General features: G+C 44.4%; 1 protein-coding gene across 1 annotated transcript in view; it reads left to right on the top strand.

The window, feature by feature from the left end:
* The window catches only part of NRXN3 (neurexin 3), a 1814506-nt gene that overhangs the window by 18650 nt on the left and 1774891 nt on the right, over positions 1 to 20965 (top strand). The window contains 1 exon segment of the mRNA XM_030213725.1: positions 18298 to 18315. Coding sequence (XP_030069585.1) covers positions 18298 to 18315 — 18 coding nt within the window.

Below are 20965 nucleotides of genomic sequence, written 5' to 3'. Positions count from 1 at the left end.
TCAGAAAGAAAAAATGCAGAATAGGTATTAGATTCTTTGTCCTCTGAGAGATTGAAATGATCTTGTCAAACTGGTTTAATTATCTAGTATTTTTATAGTGGTGCTAAATATATCAAGAATTGTAAACCTGATTCCTGCCTGGGATTTCAGTCTGAACCATGTTGCACTGCTTGCGTTCTCTTTCTATCTTGCCGTGCACATGTTCAGGTCAATACTCAAAGCGATTTAACCAGACAGAAAGGGGTTAACCGCTAACTTTCAGTGGCTCTTAATGGTTGATAATAATTGCTTAACGCTGAACTGAATCTAGCTGTTTTGTGGGGCGTTCTGGGGGTGGAGTTGGCACTTAACCCGTCAGGTTAACCATATAAAAAGGCCCACGTAAAAGTCAGTCTTGTGAAAAAATAGGATCTGGAACAGAGAATGGAGAGTTGAATCCCTTGATTGACCAACATATCAAGGAACCTCCGAGATGCTTGTACCAAGCTGAAATCTGAGAGCATCCCTTAAATTTCTGTCTGGTCTGAGGATCCTGGGTGATGTCACCTGTTGCTTGTGTGGAGACCCTGAGGAGGTGGCCAGTGTATGACCTGGAAGGGCAGTAGGACACACATGTTCTGCACCCTGCCAGGGACTTGTTTCTTGTCAGCAGCATATCGAAGTATATGTGTCAGGAACATGGAAACCTCATCTCTCTTCATTCTGTTCAGTACACAGTGTAGAACGGGCACAGTTACAAACCTGGATTGAGAGGAACAGACCCTGAATCCCTAATGGTTTTGTTCTTTCACTGCACTGGCAGTGAAAGGGTGGGTGGGAGGAGTAAATTATACAGCATGTAGGGACAGACCATTGGAAATTCCATATTACCATAATTGCCAAATTAGAAGCAATAACAGCCGCTGTTAATTAATCCAAGTAAGAGTGTTCCTTGCAGCTTAATTTGCTTCTGAGTCTGGGAAGGAAGAGACTCTTGATTAAAAGATTTGTAACTTCCTGCTCCATAATGTAACATTTCCTTGCTGTTCTCTTTGTTAATTAGATGCTGAGGGTTTGCATTTTCCAGGAGGAACTGAGAATGGATTATTCCTATTGCTTCTTCTCTGTGGTGGGGGGTCAGCAAGGTCTGAATACCAAGGACATCAAGCAAACATATAAATAGCATACCACATCCCATGATATCTTAATTCCTTAGCCCAGTGGTTCCCAAACCTGGTCCTGGAGTCACCCCGGCCAGTCAGGTTTTCAGGATACCTGAAATGAATATTCATGAGAGAGATTTGCATGCACTGCCTCTGTTGCATGAAAATCTCTCTCATGAATATTCATTATGTATATCTGGTCTTTCATTTCCCTGATAAGATAGATCAGATTCGATCTTTATTCCTAAGCTAGGTGCCTATCTGAGTCTTTCAGTTCCGATTGTTGTGTGATGGAACCGAAACCAGTTGATAGATCTCGGGATTCTTTTCCCTTTATAGATTCAAGAAAGATAAAGCCCTTAATTAATAGGCCGTCTTTTTCCTTTTGTCTTTTACACAGTTGTCCTTCATACTTAATGACAGACCCTACACAACAAATTTTGAATTGACTTGTTGTTTTCATAAATAGCTTGTTGAAAATTGGTTGTTATCCAAAAGAACTGATGGGAATAATACTAACTCCTATTCCATGAACAAGTTACTTTAGATTTGACTCTACTTTCCAGTTTCAGACCAGTCACCATTATTGGCTAAAATACGTGAGATCATCGTGGCAGAATGATCAACAATATTTTTTTTAATCAGTATGATTAAGTCCCTTACAATTTGGATTTAGACCCTGTCACAATACAGAATCTCTGTTGTTTCCCTTGGTTTCGGATGCCAAAAACTGTCAAAGGGAAAGTATATGATTTTGTTGGTTTGATATAACAGCGGCATTCAAAACACTCGATTATGGAATTTTTAAAATTAAAATTAAAATAGTCTTAGTATTTCGGGACAAGTTTAAACTAGTTCAAGGAATTTTTGTTCAATAGGTATTACAGAGTCAAAATGAAAAATATTTTGTCAAGTTGGATGCCACAATAGGGGGTTCAGCCGGGTTCACCGCTCTTGCCCATTCTGTTTAGTATCTAAATGAGTTCATTTACATAGTAACATACATAGTAGATGACGGCAGAAAAAGACCTGCATGGTCCATCCAGTCTGCCCAACAAGATAAACTCATGTGTATACCTTACCTTGATTTGTACTTGCCTTTTTCAGGGCACAGACCGTACAAGTCTGCCCAGCAGTATTTCCCGCCTCCCAACCACCAGTCCCGCCTCCCATCACCAGCTCTAGCACGGACCGTATAAGTCTGCCCTCCACTATCCTTGCCTCCCAACCACCAACCTCTCTTCCCCCACCTGCTCCGCCACCCAATTTCGGCTAAGCTTCTGAGGATCCATTCCTGCTGCACAGGATTCCTTTATGCTTATCCCACGCATGTTTGAATTCCGTTACCGTTTTCATCTCCACCACCTCCCGCGGGAGGGCATTCCAAGCATCGATCTCTGTGTGTTATAGGGATACATTTAGAGAGTTGAGAGATCTGAAGGTAGAACACTCAGCTCTTAATGTCAAATTCTACTTTTATGCACATGACAGACTGGATGGACCGTACAGGTCTTTATCTACCATCATTTACTGTGTTACTATGTTATTATGACATGTTGCTTCTTGTTCCTGTACAGGACAATTTAAATACCACCATACTAAGGATCAATGACAGCATTACTTTAGTAGAAACTCATAGCAATATACATGGCTTTAAATTTAACAAGGACAAAATAAAATTGCTCTGGCTGAGTCACTGTATCAAACACATTCAGTCTCTGATACTTCCATGTGGATCATCACTTAACGTTGAATAGACTTCTTTTTTAGTTCAATGAGTTTTATTCATAACAATTACGTAACAAACATAGTGTGAACAATACTGAATGGCATAAAAGGAGAAAAGAAAAACTAAGAACTTACATATACACCTTGAATTATTTAGCCTTCGATAAACAGAGCTTGTAAAGTCATCATTCGAATATGTCTCAGTGAAGCTTAGACATTTATTATTAGCTATGGAAAAAAATGTAGAGTTCGAAGTAGCAACCATACTTTCTTCTCTGAAGCTAGAGATCTTGATCTTTCTGCAACTACAGGCTCGTATTTAGCTGTCGAGCATACCGTGTTCCACCACATGATATAGGTCAACTGAGATAGATCTTTCCAACAGTGGCAAATCATTTTTCACGCTATTTGCAGTAAAATGCATAATAGGCTAGCAGCGTGTGGATAAACGTTGAAAAGACTTCTAAGATTTTGGGAATCCTTTTGGATACTACTTTATCTTTTGAACCATGAGCTGCGTAACCCTAGTAGAGCTTTAGAAATGTCAAGTAGTAGTAGTAGTTATTGTGTTGTTAGTTTGGTATTTTTGGCTTCCTAAAGGAAAAGTCCATAGACCGTTATTAAATTGACTTGGAGAAAATCCACTGCTTATTTCTGGGATAAGCAGCATAAAATGTATTGAACGTTTTGGGGATCTTGTCAGGTATTTGTGACCTGGATTGTCCACTGTTGGAAATGGGATACTGGGCTTGAGGGACCTTCAGTCTGTCCCAGTATGGCAAAGCTTATGTTCTTATGTACTTGGGATTCTGAATGGAATCTTGCTACTCTTTGGGTTCTACATGGAATGTTGCTACACTTTAAAATTCTGCATGGAATCTTGTTATTCTTTAGAATTCTAGAATCTTGCTACTCTTTGGGGTTCTACATGGAATGTTGCTACTATTTGGGTTTCTGCCAGGTACTTGTGACCTGGATTGGCCACTGTTGGAAACAGGATGCTGGGCTTGATGGACCTTTGGTCTGTCCCAGTATGGCAACACTTATGAAATTACGTCAACTCTGTGCTATGTGTTCATCATTTTTGGAAGAACACTTTTTGTTAATAGTTCAGGCTCTTATTCTATCTCATTTAGATTATTATAATAGTCTGTACTCAACTATGTCTGCAAAACATAGTTTGTTCTAAACTTCAGATTCTTCAGATATGATAGAAGTCTACAAGATAATGAGCGGAGTAGAGCGGACAGATGTGAAGCGTTTGTTTACACTTTCAAACAACAACAAAACCAGGGGACACAACATGAAGCTAGAATATGGTAGATTTAAAACAAACAGGAGAAAGGTTTTCTTTACTCAGCGTGTAGTTGGACTCTGGAACTTGTTGCCGGAGAATGTGGTCGTAGCAGCTGGCCTTACGGAGTTTAAGGAGGGTTTGGACAGATTCCTGAGGGAAAAGTCCATTGAACATTATTAATTTTTGTGTGTGTGTGTGTGTGTGTGGGGGGGGGGGGGGGGGGGGGTGCCAGGTTCTTGAAGCCTGGATTGGCCGCTGTCAGAGACAGGATGCTGGGCTTGTTGGACCATTGGTCTTTTCCCAGTATGGCGGTGCTTATGTTCTTATGTTTACAGTTCAAGGTCTATAATAGGACAAAACATGACATGAAGTTCTTTTCCTAATGCTAATCTCATTGTCCAAATTTATCGTCTTCTACCATTTCACAGCCTGGATCAGAATCCCATCTGTGATGTCACAATCCACTGCTTGTGATGTTATAGGCCTGCTTCTTTTGAAGAGATGAAAGAAGCGTAGTGGATCCATTCTGTGCGGAGTGGAGACAAATGAAGGGGCAGTTGATCTGTGGCCAGAAATGGATAGACACTACCGAGCAAAGCTTTCCTTACAGCACCAGAGAGTTTAAATGAGTCGCAAATAAAAGGAACCAGTGCCAAGCCAATTTTACATCTTTGAGACTTTTTCTTCTTCGCAGCTGTGTTTAATGCACCCCTCTATGATGGAAATGCAAATCTGAAGGCACTCCTGATCTCCTGGACACAAATATTCAAATGTCCTTTCTTAAGCTAAACAGAGCTGATGTAGGACAAGTTCCAATGCTGTCTCTAGGCTGGAACAGAGCTCTGGTACAGTAATAAAATGTGGAGCTTTTCATAGATCTTGCACTCCCTGACACCCTGTCCCACCATCATCTGCGAGCAGCTGGGCCCAGAAGTGGCCCCAGTGACTTCCCTCAAGGAACAATGTCTCTAAATAGTTTAGACAGAAATGAACCTAACTCCTATGCCAGGGTATGTGGAGTATGAGTTCAGTCTCTCAAATTTACTGCTAATTCTCGTCGTAGTATTTGCATCTTGCCAAAGAGGCTTCCTTTTGGAATTTTTGTAATGTGGTATCTATAGACAACCTATTGAAGTGTGCCTGACAATATCAGCCGTGATTAAAAGCAATTCTCTGTTTTGCTTATTGACCTGAGGAAGAAGGGTCTGGCCTTTGAAAGCTAGTTATAAAATGTATTAAGTTAATCCAATAAAAAGGTATCATCTTTTCTTTTCTTTTTCGTTTTATTTCTACTTTACTACCTTTAAAGTGGACTAACACAGCAAGAATATAAGAACATAAGCGTTTGCCATACTGGGACAGACCGAAGGTCCATCAAGTCCAGTATCCTGTTTCCAACAGTGGCCAAACCAGGTCACAAATACCTGGCAAGATCCCAAAAGTGTTCAGTACATTTTATGCTGCTTACCCTAGAAATAAACAATTGTGCCTGTGCTCTGTCGAGCATCAAAATATAACAAAATGTTTAAACACACATGAATACAAGTGTATTGCTTCTTCAGCTTATTGAGAGTGGAGTAGTCTCATATGTAACACACGATAAAGATTATTTGATTTTTCACCCAATGACTGGGTGTATTATCTGTGTGTATTGTCTAATCATTGACTGAACCTCCACCACCCTTTGCTAATCTTATATATAAAGATATATTTCTGTTTGTCAATATGCTAACATCTAATTTTATGTAGCACTTAGCTTGAACAAGTTGGTGCTCTTAAAACCCCGACAGGTCCCCGTTTCGTGGTTACTTTCTCAAGGGGGAGTCACTAGTTCAAGTAACAGTCTCAAGTGCAACTGCAGCATTACTCTGCTGCAGTTGCACTTGAGACTGTTACTTGAACTGGTGACTCCCCCTTGAGAAAGTAACCACGAAACGGGGACCTGTCGGGGTTTTAAGAGCACCAACTTGTTCAAGCTAAGTGCTACATAAAATTAGATGTTAGCATATTGACAAACAGAAATATATCTTTATATATAAGATTAGCAAAGGGTGGTGGAGGTTCAGTCAATGATTAGACAATACACACAGATAATACACCCAGTCATTGGGTGAAAAATCAAATAATCTTTATCGTGTGTTACATATGAGACTACTCCACTCTCAATAAGCTGAAGAAGCAATACACTTGTATTCATGTGTGTTTAAACATTTTGTTATACCCTAGAAATAAGCAGTGGATTTAATGGCTTATGGACCTTCTTTTAGGAAGTTATCCAAACCTTTTTAAACCTCGCTAAGCTAACTGCTTTTACTACATTCTCTGGCAACAAATTCCAGAGTTTAATTACATGTTGTGTGAAGAAATACTTTTTCTGATTTGTTTTTAAATTACTACTTTGTAGCTTCATTGCAGGCCCTCTAGTCCTAGTATTTTTGGAAAGAGTAAACAAGCGATTCACGTCTACCCATTTCATTCCACTCATTATTTTATAGACCTCTGTCGTACGTCCCCTCAACCATCTTTTCTCCAAGCTGAACAACCCTAGCCACTTTCCTCATAGGGAAGTTTTCCCACTCCCTTTATCATTTTTGTCACCCTTCTCTGTACCTTTTTTATTTCCACTATATCTTTTTTGAGATGCGGTGACCAGAATTGCACACGGTACTCTAGGTGCGGTCGCACTATGGAGTGATACAAAGGTATTATAATGCCCTCGTTTTTGTTTTCCATTCCTTCCCTAATAATACCTAACATTCTGTTTGCTTTCTTAGCCACTGCTACACACTGAGAAGAGGGTTTCAACGTATCATATGTATTATTATTTTTCTCTCGCTTTGCCTTTTGTTTGTTGAATGCTGGGACCAGGCTGATGATTTCGTCTTAGCTTAATTAGCTTAAGGTACCTAGTAGCAACTGTTATACGCTCAAGACTATGTACATGGATGCTGCTAATTTACTTGTCGATTGTTATGTACTCAAGACTATGTATGTGGATACTGCGACAAGGCGGGATATACATGTAATAAATCAAACATATAAACGGCGAGTGACCGTACTCACTCGCAAATGCGCAGTAGAGACTTCCCTGTCTGTCCCGCCCCCGCGTCAATACGTGATGACGGGGGGCGGGACAGAGAGGGAAACTGCGCGAAGGGGAGGGAACCATCGAGGTCGCCACCGCTACCCCCCCCGAGGTCGCCGCCACTGGTACCCCCCCCCGGAGTCACCGCTGCCGCCACCCCTCCACCCGGCCCGTCTCTTCGCTAATCAACTTACATCTCCGCAGCAGGCAGAGATCAGCTGAGCTGCCATCGGGCCTTCCTTCCCTGCCTGTGTCCCGCCCTCGCTGATGTTACGTCACACGAGGGCGGGACACAGGCAGAGAAGGAAGGCCGACGGGAGCTCAGCTGATCTCTGCCTGCTGCGGAGATGTAAGTTGAATAGCGAAGAGACGGGCCGGGTGGAGGGGCGGCGGGGGCAGCGAACTCGGGGGGGCGGCGACCCACCAGCCCGTTTTAACGGGCTCAACGGCTAGTAAATAAATAAAATAAAATCATCAACAACACCTAGATCCTTTTCCTGATCAGTGACTCCTAATGGGGAGCCTTGCATTACGTAGCAACCACACCACTTTCTCCAGTCAAGCCTGTGGCAGCCAGTATGACGGGAAATATTTCTGTAGCTTGTCTTGGTAGTTTCAGGGTCTTCTCCCTCTCCACATGATGCACAGAATAATCACTTGGCTTTGATACCTGTATTATTTATGTTATTATTATTTTTATTTGCTGAATTTGTATCCCACATTTCCCCACCTCTTTGCAGGCTCAATGTGGCTTACATTATGCCGCAATGACAGCTGGTCATTAACGGTAAGAGAATAATAGAGTATTGTTACAATTAAGGTACATTGCTTGTCAAGGGAACTGACATATGTCCATCACCATTATATCACTTATAAAGCTAATACATTTAGTATCGTGCTCTGTACTTTTGGGGAAAGATCTTGAATATCAGATAAACAACCCAAAATTTTTCTTCCTTTTCTCTGTGAGAAAATTCTATTCTCAGGTTTTCTTCTTTACCACTGTGTCCAGTTTTCTCGCATTCGGAGTCTCATTGGTTGGGATGAGAGTGTCTCAGTGATCACTCCCTCTTCGTTCTTCATATGTGTTTCTTAGGGTTGAAAGGTCAGTGTTTCTCTGATACAGCGACGTTGTAATGTTTGCAGAGTTTCCAATGGGTGAGATGGCCTTATTCTGCCTTTCTGTATAGAAATTTTCTCTCATTAGAATTTTATAGCCAGCTTAAAGATGAGAAATGGTTTCCAGATTCATTTTTTATAGAGTCTTCAGATGTCTGTTTTACCGGTAATTTCTATGCTTGCTGTGAACCATTTTGTCCTGGGCTTCAACTATCAATTTCTCATCCTTAGGTTTTAGTTCTTTCCTTAACCATTCATGTGACTGGTTTGGATTGACACAAGTTTCCTAGAGTAACATTTTGAATTTCCCACTTGTTTATTCCTTATTTGCTGATCTAATTCTTTAACGAGGTTTTTTCTATTGTTGTGTAAATACTGTTGGTTCCTTCCCTACTTGGTGGATTTTCACTAATTCCTTCTATTTGGTGAAATGCTTGTCCAAGCTTAAGGATGGAGATGGGTTGTGGATATTTACCCTCAAGTTTTTGATTCTTTTTGAAAAATGTGTTGATGCTGTTGAGTAGGCCTTGAGGCCTATGTGAGTAGCTCTACAATCTAAGAACATAAGAATAGCCATACTGGGTGAAGCCAATGGTCCATCTAGCCCAGTATCCTGCTTTCAATAGTGGCCAAGCCAGGTCACCAGTACCTGGCAGAAACCCAAAAGAGTGGTAACATTCCATGCTATCAATCACAGGGCAAGCAGTAGTTTCCCCATGTCAGTCTCAATAACAGACTATAGACTTTTCCTCCAGGAACTTCTCCAAACCTATTTTAAACCCATATATGCTAACTGCTGTTACTACATCCTCCGGCAAAGAGTTCCAGAGCTTAACTATTCGTTGAGTAAAAAAAAAATGTTTCCGCCTATTTCTTTTGAAAGTATTTCCATGTAACTTCCTTGAGTGTCCCCTAGTCTTTGTACTTTTGGAATGAGTTAAATAATTGATTCACTTCTACTCATTCTACACCACTCAGGATTTTGTAGACCTCAATCATATCTCCCTTCATCTGTCTCTTTTCCAAGCTGAAGAGCCCTAACCTGTTTAGCCTATCCTCATATGAGAGGAGTTCCACTCCCTTTTATCATTTTGGTCGCTCTTCTTTGAACCTTTTCTAATTCCACTATATCTTTTTTAAGATATGGCGACCAGAACTGAATGCAATACTCAAGGTGCAGTTGCACCATGGACCGATACAGAGGCATTATAGTATTTTCGGTCTTATTCACCATCTTTTTCCTAATAATTCCTAGCATCCTGTTTGCTTTTTGGCTGCCACCGCACATTGAGCAGAAGATTTCCGTGTATTATCTGCAATGACACGTAGATCTTTTTCTTGGTTGCTGACCCCCAAGTTGGACCCTAGCATTAGGTAACTATGATTCGGATTATTCTTTCCAATGTGCATCACCTTGCATTTGTCCACATTAAATTTCATTTGCAATTTGGATGCTCAGTCTTCCAATTTTCTAAGGTCTTCCTGTAATTTTTCACAGTCCGCACGTGTTATAACAAACTTGAATAGTTTTGTGTCATCTGCAGATTTAATCACCTCACTCATTGTTCTGATTTCCATTTCATAAAAAATGTTAAATAGTACAGGTCTAGTACTGATCCTTGCGGCAGTCCACTATTCACCCTCCTCCATTGAGAGAAATGACCATTTAACTCTACCCTCTGTTTTCTGTCCAATTCCTAATCCACACCAGAACATTCCCTCCTATCCCATGGCTCTTTAAATATTCTCAGGAGTCTCTCATGAAGAACTTTGTCAAAAGCTTTCTGAAAATCCAGATATACTACATCAACTGGCTCACCTTTATCCACATGTTTATTCACGCCTTCAAAGAAATGAAGCAAATTGGTGAGGCAAGATTTCCCCTTGGTTGAATCCATGCTGACTCTATCCCATTAAACCATGTTTATTTATGTGTTTTGTAATTTTATTCTTTATAATAGTTTCCAGTATTTTACCCAGCACTGATGTCAGACATACTAGTTTGTAATTTCCTGGATCACCCCTGGAACCCTTTTTAAAAATTGGCATTATATTGGTCACCCTCTAGGTACAATTTTAATGATAGGTTACAGATTACTATCAGCAGATCAGCAAATTCACGCTTCAGTTATTTGATGCATGCCATCTGGACCAGGTGATTTACTTCTCTAATTTGTCAATATGACCCATTTGTTCTTTGGTTCTAGCCTTAGCAGCATCTCATCAAGTCCACCCCTTTAAAAGTGTGGCAGCCCTGCAGTCATCCAAAGCCATCAGCTTATATCTGTAAGTGTATGATTCTGATAGGTTATTGCTGCTAATGGTGAGTACTGTCTTAAGAGAGATGGTTATTCTATGGAGCAGGAGGCCTGGAGGTGGGCAGGAAGCTGTTTTCTGTAAGTGTCACTGTACCTGGGGGGGTTATGCTTTTGTCCTGCTGTGCTCCTTCCTCTCCCCTTTGTAGTATCTGGTACTCTGTTGATTGACCCTGTCTTTCCCCTGCTCACCTCATTCACCCTTACAGTTCCTGCATCTATCTCCCCTGTTTTTCTTCCTTCTCTTCTCTCTCATTAATTCTCTTGTATATTTATTGCCTTTGTTTTTATCATACCTGTCCCTCAGCAGTTCCTGGATGTGTTTATTCCTCCTGTTCCCTCTTTCTCCCCCATTGCATAAGCAGGCTAACTCTTCTTGGGGGTGGGGGTTGTCTGGGGAGGCGCCTTCAGCCCTATAACCTTACAGGAAAGAGTTGTGGCTGCCACAATTTTCTTGAGGAGCTGGTGACTGTGATTTTTCAAAATGGCTACCATGGTCAGTTCTAGTGGCATGCAAAGGGCAGAGCTGCCAGTTGAGGATGAATGATATGCCCTGACACTGGCCCTCAGGCGTTCCAGATGTTTGTTAATACCGAAATAATGGCAGGTCCTTGTCAAATGTCCTGAGGACAGAGAACAGGCTGGCCAGCAGGAGGAATGAGGGTGGGGGAACAGTGAAGACAGGAGCGCATTCAGAATCCTAAAGCTTTGGATAATCATAAATCCTGCTACTAGAATCTCTACCACACATGTTGGTGCAGAGAAGTTTAGTTAGAGTGGTAGATCAGTAACTCGTAGGTCCCAGTCTTGTCCAGCTATTCAATTATCTTATAACCACCTCCTCCTGAAAAACAGATAAATGCTTGCTGGAGTTTAATCCACTCTCATTATTGAAAGTCAATTAAATAAAGATTACCCAGCACTAGGCACAGGGAAAGCAGTGAGTGGAGACTGTTCCATAGTGTAAACGATACCCCTTTTGTGTTAAACAGGCTCTGTGAACTCCCCTATCACCAATGTGTGTGGTGCATATTCCCAGGGACATAGTAACATAGTAACATAGTAGAAGACGGCAGAAAAAGTCCTGCACAGTCCATCCAGTCTGCCCAACAAGATAAACTCATATGTGTATACCTTACCTTGATTTGTACCTGCCTTTTTCAGGGCAAAGACCGTACAAGTCTGCCCAGCAGTATTTCCCGCCTCCCAACCACCAGTCCCGCCTCCCATCTCCGGCTCTGGCACAGACCGTATAAGTCTGCCCTCCACTATCCTCGCCTCCCAACCACCAACCCCTGTTCCCCCACCTGCTCCGCCACCCAATTTCGGCTAAGCTGCCTGTGAAAGTAAACTCTGCTTCTCTAACAGGCAGATGCTCAAAAGTCCAGCACCAGAAAAATACCTCCACAACAGCGTGGCGCAAGAACTCGCTAATGCTCAACGCTAATGGCATGTAAATTTAGGTGCGTTGTTAGCGTTGAGCATTAGGGAGATCTGTGGGAGGACAGAATCTGGTACATGTACTCTTCACCGCATGCCCAGAGGGGGAGGAAGGAAGGAGGAGGCGGAAGAGCTGCCAGTCAGTGAGCTGAAGGGGTGCATTGGTCCTGCCTTTTGAGTTTTGCACTAGAACGTGCTCTGATCTGGCTACTCTTCGTGAACTTGTCATAAAGGCAAACAGTTCAGAGCATCCGGACTGACTTCCTGGTGCAAGGATTAGAAATATTAAAGAGCTCAACAATACCCAGAATATACAACTAAATGCAAACTTGACTTCACAGTTTTTGGAGGATTCTCTTTTTTTATATCCTCCTGAGAGTAAGAACATAAGAATAGCCATACTGGGTCAGATCAATGGTTCATCTAAGTACATAAGTACATAAGTAATGCCATACTGGGAAAAGACCAAGGGTCCATCGAGCCCAGCATCCTGTCCACGACAGCGGCCAATCCAGGCCAAGGGCACCTGGCAAGCTTCCCAAACGTACAAACATTCTATACATGTTATTCCTGGAATTGTGGATTTTTCCCATTTAGTAGCGGTTTATGGACTTGTCCTTTAGGAAACTGTCCAACCCCTTTTTAAACTCTGCTAAGCTAACCGCCTTCACCACTTTCTCCGGCAATGAATTCCAGAGTTTAATTACACGTTGGGTGAAGAAAAAGTTTCTCCGATTTGTTTTAAATTTACTACATTGTAGTTTCATCACAAGCCCCCTAGTCCTAGTATTTTTGGAAAGCGTGAACAGAAGCTTCACATCCACCTGTTCCACTCCACTCATTATTTTATATACCTCTATCATGTCTCCCCTCAGCCGTCTCTTCTCCAAGCTGAGAAGCCCTAGCCTCCTTAGTCTTTCTTCATAGGGAAGTCGTCCCATCCCCGCTATCATTTTAGTCGCCCTTCGCTGCACCTTTTCCAATTCTACTATATCTTTCTTGAGATGCGTCGACCAGAACTGAACACAATACTCAAGGTGCGGTCGCACCATGGAGCGATACAACGGCATTATAACATCCTCTGTGATAGGGGAGTTCACAGAGCCAGTGGCAATCCTCGCCTGCATGACACCCGGGGCGGATCGCCGATGCGCCCCCCCCGGGTGCAGTGCGGCCCCTCCGGTGAAATGACAACCCCGCAGGTGCAAGCCGCTGGGGGGAGGGGGTGCCGCGGCGCGTGCCTTTCAGCTGAGTTTGCTAACTTTGCTAACTTCACTGCAGCTCCCTCTGCCCCGGAACAGGAAATAACCTGTTCCAGGGCAGAGGGAGCTGCAGCGAAGTTAACGAAGTTAGCGAACTCAGCTGACAGGCGCGCGCCGTGGCACCCCCCAGCGGCGTGCACCCGGAGCGGACCGCCCCCACTGCCCCCCCCCTTGGTATGCCACTGAATCTAGCCCAGTATCCTGCTTCCAACAATGGCCAGTCCAGGTCACAAGTACCTGGCAAAAACCCAATTAGTAGCACCATTCTATGCTCCACCAGCAGCACCAGTCTCCCTATTCCACCCATGCTCGGACACAACCCCAATGCCAGCTCTCAGCTGGTTTAGGGTTTGCCATGGGAGGAGTGCCCTTGTTTGGCATGCTGCCCGCTGAGCATTGGGGAGGAATGCGGGATACCCTCTTTTGCATCCATTTCCCTCTAACGCCCCCATTTGCTTCTGAGCATTGTGATGTAAGATTCTTTAGTATTATAGTAAAGTGGCTGAAACCACCCCTCAGCAATGTCCCCCCTCTATCCCTTTATTGCTTATCCTCACCTCCTCCTTCCTAACCTCCCTCCCCCACCATTTTCTATAACCCCTCCCCCCTCCCTCCCCCATTGCCACTCCTACTCTGTTATCTCCTCTCACAACCCCTCAACCCCAGTGTTGCCAGATGGGTGGGAATGCCAGATGGGTGGGTTTCCCACCCAATTGGGCTGGATTTTAAGCCAGGATGCTGTAAATTTTCGAAGGCTGCGGGAAATTGGGCTTCTTTTTCGTTGCAGCTGTGCGGGGGTTGCGCTTTTTTCGGGGGCTTCTATTGGTCCAATTTGGTCCAATAGAAGCTTTTCCGGGGCTTCTATTGGTCCAATTTGGTCCAATAGAAGCTTTTCTGGGGTAGGGTTGACATCAGGGGCGGGGTTAATGACATCAGAGGTGATGTCAGGGGCGGGTCAGTGATGTTGGAGGCGGGGTCAGTGACGTTGGGGGCGGGGTTTGACTGGGTGGGTTTTGGGCTGGTTTAGGGCCGATTTGGGGTGGGGAAAATTTTTCCCATCTGCCCACGCTGCTCAACCCTCTTCCCTTTCTCTCTCATCATTACCCCTAACATGACAGTTCCCTTTGTACCTCAGCCTCTGCATATCCTGCTCGTGGAGCCTCCTGCCTTCTCGTCATTCTCCTGAGCTGCTGATGTAGTGCATGGTGACCATGGGCCAATATCCAGACCGCGGGAGTTAGTCGGGCTGACTCCTTTGCTCGATGCTGAGCCTGGATAGTCAATGCCGGGCTGTTTCTGGTGACCAGCATTGAAAATCCGGTTTCTTTTTGGCCATTTTCAACTTAACCGGCTAAGTCAATATTCAGCACTGACTGGTGTAAGGGGTTTGAGAGAAGACTGCTTCAACGAGGGCGAAGGCAGAGACAGGAGGGAAGTGTGCTCGGGAGGAAGAGCAAATGTCATTCACAGGTTCCTTATAGACATGGAATTCACCCCCTAGTGGCCAAAAAGCCGACCAGCACAATAACTAAGGATAGGGACTACCATTCCCACAATCCACCAGACCCTATGCAGGACTCACAGGACATAGAGGGGGAGGGACAGGATTGGGAGATGGTTTCTAATCAGGGAGATGGGGAGCAGCTGGGAGAACCCTGTGGGGAGGAGGAGGATATGGAATGGGATAAAATGGAGGCAGGGGAGGAGATAGAGGGAGAGGTGTGGAGGTGTCGACACAGGCTCCGGATGGCAAGGTGAGAGGTTTCTTGGCTGCAGTATTACCTCAACTGTTTAAAATTGGGGAAACAAAACTGGTGCAGTTGGGGAGGAACCTGTGGAGCAGAGTAACTCAGCAGATTTACTGTGCATTGAAGGGAATGCCTTGAAAGGTTGGACTGTGACTAAAGTCTCTGTAGGGGAGGAGGTTGAAGCTATGTTGATGAAATGAACTGTTTGTGAAAAGTGAAAGTAGCCAGTAAACTACCTGAGAACAGAAAGTAGTGCCAAGAGAAACTGGACTGTGGTTAAAACGTCTGGAGACAGGAACTTGAATTATATTGTTGAGGTGGAATAAATGTAAGAAACTTGAGGTGAAGAGCTGTCCTGTAATGATGAAGCTGAAACTGGAATAAGTCTGTGTGTCAATAAAAACCCTTTACCTATAAAAGTGCTGGAGTTGCTGCACATTTGTTGAACTACTACCTTAAGGACAGCTTGAGGAACAGTTACCCGAAGGAGCTGCAGAAGCTGGGGGGTATGGAATAAGGACAAGCTCGTAGTCCGAAGGTCCGGGCCTACATTGGAGCTTACAGGCTAAGCAGGGTCGTCCCTGGCCGGAGAGTGGAAGAGGGACCAGCTGACACTGGTTAAGTTGAAACCGGCCAAGGCCTGCTAATTCCTTGGCCCAATTTGGCTGGCAAACTTAGCCCACGATGCGCTGAATATTAGCGTGTATCCGGCTATATCGTGCGATATAGCTGGTTATCTGCTAAGCACCGACTGGGAATATTCAGCGGGAGATAATAGACTACCTCCCACTGAATGTTCATGGATAGACGGTTAAGCGCTATTTAACTGGACAGGACCTGTTCCTGGCCAATTAAATACCACTGAAGATTGGAAGGCATGTGTTTGTGGGCCTGTGGCTTTCACTGCTGGCCAGCACTGTCTTCGTATTCCTCAATCATTGCCAGTGGCTCCAAATGCAGCTTAATTGCTGCCGGCTTCTCCTCTGTTTCACCACTTCTCACATCACCTCTCAGTTATAAGCTAAATAAACAATTGCCATACACTAGCAAACAGATTTAGGATAAATCTCTGATGATAATACTCTTATGTAGTATTTACTATATGCGTCCTGGTGATCCCACAGCCAAGCAAGGTGAGAAGGTAGTTTAAAAATAAATAAATCTGTCTGTCTCTCTGGCATATACTGTCCCCAAGACATGTTTGAGAAGTGCTGCATCAGGAAACATGAGAGGTTACAGTACAGGCAGGGGCCACAAGGTGGTGACATCTGCTCTTTTAATAATAGGATGCTGCCACCTTGTGGGCACTACTGGAATGGAGCTCTGCAGATAGAGTCCACTACTATATTTATGATAATAGAGCCTTGGAATCCCTTTAAGGTAGTTTTTCTCAAGCCACTTCTGGAGTACCCTTCTAATTGGATGTGCTGGATCCGAGCTCACACACCTTGTCTGGATGGTGGGCCTTTTGATATGTGCAGCAGGGGCGTAGCCAGATAGCAGATTTTGGGTGGGCCTTGTCAAGAAGTGGGTGGGCACCAAGTGTTCTCCCCCACCCCCCCCACCAATGCAATGAGGCCAGTGTAAGCAGCTTAGGAAGCTTAGACTGCTGGAAAGCAGTGTTTTCAGCACCATCAGGGGGAGGGTCTTCAGCTGGCGGAGCTTGGGATCCCCACTAGCTAGCACTAAATATGTGCTGCTGTTGGGTGGGCCTGAGCCCTAAGTGGATGGGCCCCGGCCCACCCAGGCCCACCTGTGGCTACGCCACTGATGTGCAGTGCAATTTTAGTGCGCCTGGCAGATGTTCAGTGAAAGATAAGATGGGTTTATTTGTGTCTGGCTTTTGTGATTCCAGAAGACTCCCTCCACAATGGAAGTGTGAGCAAAGAACCAGCAACTGCGTTAACTTACCAAGTGGTGTCAAAGAGGAAAGGGCAAGTGAAATCCATGTCAGAGGGGTTTAGAGTAGAGAAGAATCTTGACATTTCAGTGACTTGTATGGTGCTCGCTCTGACCTGTTAAGAGCATAAGAATAGCCATACTGGATCAGACCAATAGTTCATCTAGCCCAGAATCCTGCTTTCAACAGTGGCCAATACGGGTCATAAGTATCTGGCAGAAACCCAATTAGTAGCATGCAAATCTCTCTCATGAATGTTCATTGTAGATATCCTGAAAACCTGAATGACTGAGGTGCCTCCAGGACCAGATCTGGGAACCAATGTGCTAGCGTGTGTCATTGCTGCTTGTACAGAACCTGAGCGGTTCTTGACGTGTTAACCAAGTACATACTGGGTTCATTTTTAGAGGTAGTTTTATCATCTGTTTGGGTTTGATTTTATTTCTACAGAATGCCTGTTAATTTTTCTAAAACAAATGAAAAATAAGCAAATATTTTGCTCCTGGTTAATTAATCTCACGCTACAGAGAGAGGGAGTTTTGTCAGCAGAGTTGGGTAGCGTTAGCCATCCTGCTCAGTGTTTTCTTCTCTAATATGTGCATTTTTAGGACTAAGGGGAGGCCTCCGTATTTAAAACAAAATCAACACAGGGAATGTCTTGCTGGTAGGCGCATCCTTCTTCTCTGGATGCTAAGCATTGTCCACCTCCCAAACCCATGTCTGCACTGAACGATGAGCATTGGGACAATACAAGGAAAGTGAAACCATTGCAAAGTGTGGCTCATAGTTCTCTATTCTCTTCTATAAGGTGCACAAAACCTACAAGAGACCTTAAATCCAGGTGACCCTTCTACAGGGGAGCAGCTTCCCAGCTCTGGCTGTGGGGAGGCTGGGAATCTGCTTGGATTTATGTTAGACTTGACCCTCTTGTAGGGATGAATTTATTATGGTTTTTTTTCCCCTGTGTGTGCTTGTTTCAGGTGACTAAAGAATATTTCCCAGATATTCTTGCAGGATCACAACGTATCTGATTCATGGCGGTCCAGACAGATATGCAAAGGGGGTGTCTGGTCCATGCGAAGCGAAGGCTCCTTCGTTTGCATGCGTGCATGGTGGAGGGGGACGGGGAGTTGGGGTTATATGATTGCATGTGGGCTGGACTCCATGCAACGAGAATGTGCCATGTGTGTTTCTAACAGTCCACTTTTTCTTCTCTGTTTGCTTCCTCACTTCCCCTCCCCTTTTAATGACGCTACCTCAGATGTCAATCACATTCCAGGTGAGTCATTGGGTTTGCCGAGTTGGGAATGGGGAGGGGGAGTTGGTTTTGTGTTTTTCCACATGGTCAGCTGTTATTGAGTAAAAAAGTCAGTGATGCCCTTTGCAACTGGGATCTACAATAATGCTGTGGCACCCTAGTGCAACTCACAGCACAACCAGGCAGTTATATAGTCATGGGGGGGCTTGGGGGCCTGGGCCCCATACTTTGGGTTCGGGCCCCCTCCAGAACGGCAACATCCCCTTACCTTTGCTGGTAGGGATGCCGAGTTCCCACCAGCCAAATAAATTCCAGTCAGCAAAGGTATGGTTAGCATGCATGGATGGAGAGGGGGGCTAGAGAAATGCGTTGCCCCCAGAGTCCACCCCTGGGCACCCTCAAAATTGCAGGTCTGGCTATACTACTGCAACCAGAAACATAATATTGAACATTTCCTGCTTAGTTGACTTATGAAAAACATGTTTTCAGCTTGTCAGTTGGTTTTTAGCAGAGAATGCTTGCAAACTCAGACTGTGTCCCCACTAGACCCTATGGGGCCGATGTTCAGACCACATGAGTTAGCCTGGCTAACTCCTACGGTCTGTGGTGATACTGGATATTCAATGCCGGGCTGTTTCCGGTGGCCGGCATTGAATACCTGGATTATTTTTAGCCGGTTTCAACGTAACTAGTTAAGTAGATAGTCAGACTTAGTTAGTTATCTTGAAACCAGCCAAAGGTATCCCACGTTTTCAAGCGGCCATATTTGGCTGCTAAACTCAGGCTGAAAATCAGCGGATAGCTGGTTATATTACCTGATATAACTGGTTATCTGCTAACCGCAAACTAGCAATATTCAGCGGGGGATAGCTGGCTATTCTCAACTGAATATTGCCGGATAGTCAGTTATAGGGCATTTAACTGGTCAGGGAATATCACTTATGGGAGGAGTATCATTAGAGAGTTAAGTGATGGGGGAGCTGGAAGATTTTATGAAGGAAGGGGAGCATGCAGGGTGATTTCCAGTTTCCAGTTGGCTTACTCTGTTACTGAGTTGGCCACAGTGATGGGTCCTTCTGATGCTCCCCATCCCTCACACGTTGCTATGGTTTTATTCAGGACTGGCCAGTCTTGAAGAGTCCAGTTAATGACTTCATTTCAGACGCATGTGTCCTGCCAAAGAAACCAACAGAAATTATATGAGGTGATCCCCAGAAAATCCCCTTGGCTATAAGATGACATGAGAGCATTCACAGTAGACCACACTCACCAACAGGGGGAGGGAAGTAAGAGCGGGTCACATGACGGTAATGGAACACACTGATTGGCTACATCTCTCTTCTCATTGCTCAGACCCTCGAGGCAGCTCAGCACTTTGAATGTCCTTATTTAGTATGAGGGTAATTGTTTGAAAGCTCAATTCATTAACAGGCAGATGATCAAAAGCCCCGCGCTGTTCCAAACAGCGCTCTAAAATAGTGCTGGAACAGCGCAGGGCGCTATTAGACCTATGATCAAAGATAATGCATGCAAATTTAAGCAGAGCAATTATCTCTGATCATGGGGTAGAAATGCGGGAGAATTGTGCCTGAGCATGCGCTCAGCACAATCCTCCGCACTTGTTTGACAGGTCGGGGCTGGAGACCAATGAAAAGAGAAGGACACCCATCTTTAAATCGGAAGATGGACATCCTCAACTGCCCTGTTGCAGGGACAGCCAAATTTCAAGGGGGTGTCGGAGGGATAGCAATTGGTCAGTTGAGGACATCCAAAATTTGGACGATTCTGTGACGGGGCAGTTGAGGACGTCCAAATTTTGGACGTTTCTGCAATGGGTAGTTAAGGATGTCCAAAATTGGATGTTTCTATGAGAAAGACGTCTTTCTCATAGAAACATCCAATTTTGGACGTCCTTAACTGCCCTCGCTGGCAGGTTTACTGTAGGGGGGAACGGGGGCAAATACATGCTGGACAGGGCTCACCATTCCTCCCCAATGATCTGCAAACCCTAACGCCAGCTCGGAGCTGGCGTAGGGTTTGTTACGGCCAGTGACCTGATCTTTAGCGTGCTGGCCGCTGATCATTGAGGATGAATGTGTTAAGCCCTGATTAGCATGCATTTGCATGCTACTTGCACTAAGAGCCCTCGAGCGCGTTGTTTCATGCGCTCGAGGGCTCTGATCATGGGGCGGTAGCAAACGCCGGCGCTAGTATGGCGCTAACAGCCTCTAGTGCCGGCGTTTGCTTTTGATCATCTGCCTGTAAGTGACCCGGCATTGAAAGAGCTGAGCTCAATAAACGGAGCGTCAGGATGCAAAGACTATTGGCACATAGAGCTGTAGCTTTCCCTTCTCTGTAGAGAGCAGGGTTGTGCAGCATTTAAATGTCCAAGAGAGTTTATTTCTCCTATCCACAGATGCAGTTCAAGGAGCCTACAAATCCCAGCATGCAATGAGGAACAGGTTATACCCTCTGACCTTACCGATTCCTGGCTTTCCACAGCCTATACAAAGCATTGTAGGGTCTGTCATAGTTCTGTACTCCGAATCCTTCGTAAAATTTAAATCTGGCTTCAAAACTTTCCTTTTTTCAGGATCCACATAGCCCATAATAACCCGCCTTCATGCCCTTTAATGGATAGTTCATAGAATGCTGCCACCTTTATATATAC

Source organism: Microcaecilia unicolor, chromosome 9 (assembly GCF_901765095.1).
Source record: "Microcaecilia unicolor chromosome 9, aMicUni1.1, whole genome shotgun sequence".
In the NCBI taxonomy this organism is placed as follows: domain Eukaryota; kingdom Metazoa; phylum Chordata; class Amphibia; order Gymnophiona; family Siphonopidae; genus Microcaecilia; species Microcaecilia unicolor.
This window is presented reverse-complemented; position numbering and strand designations above follow the sequence as displayed.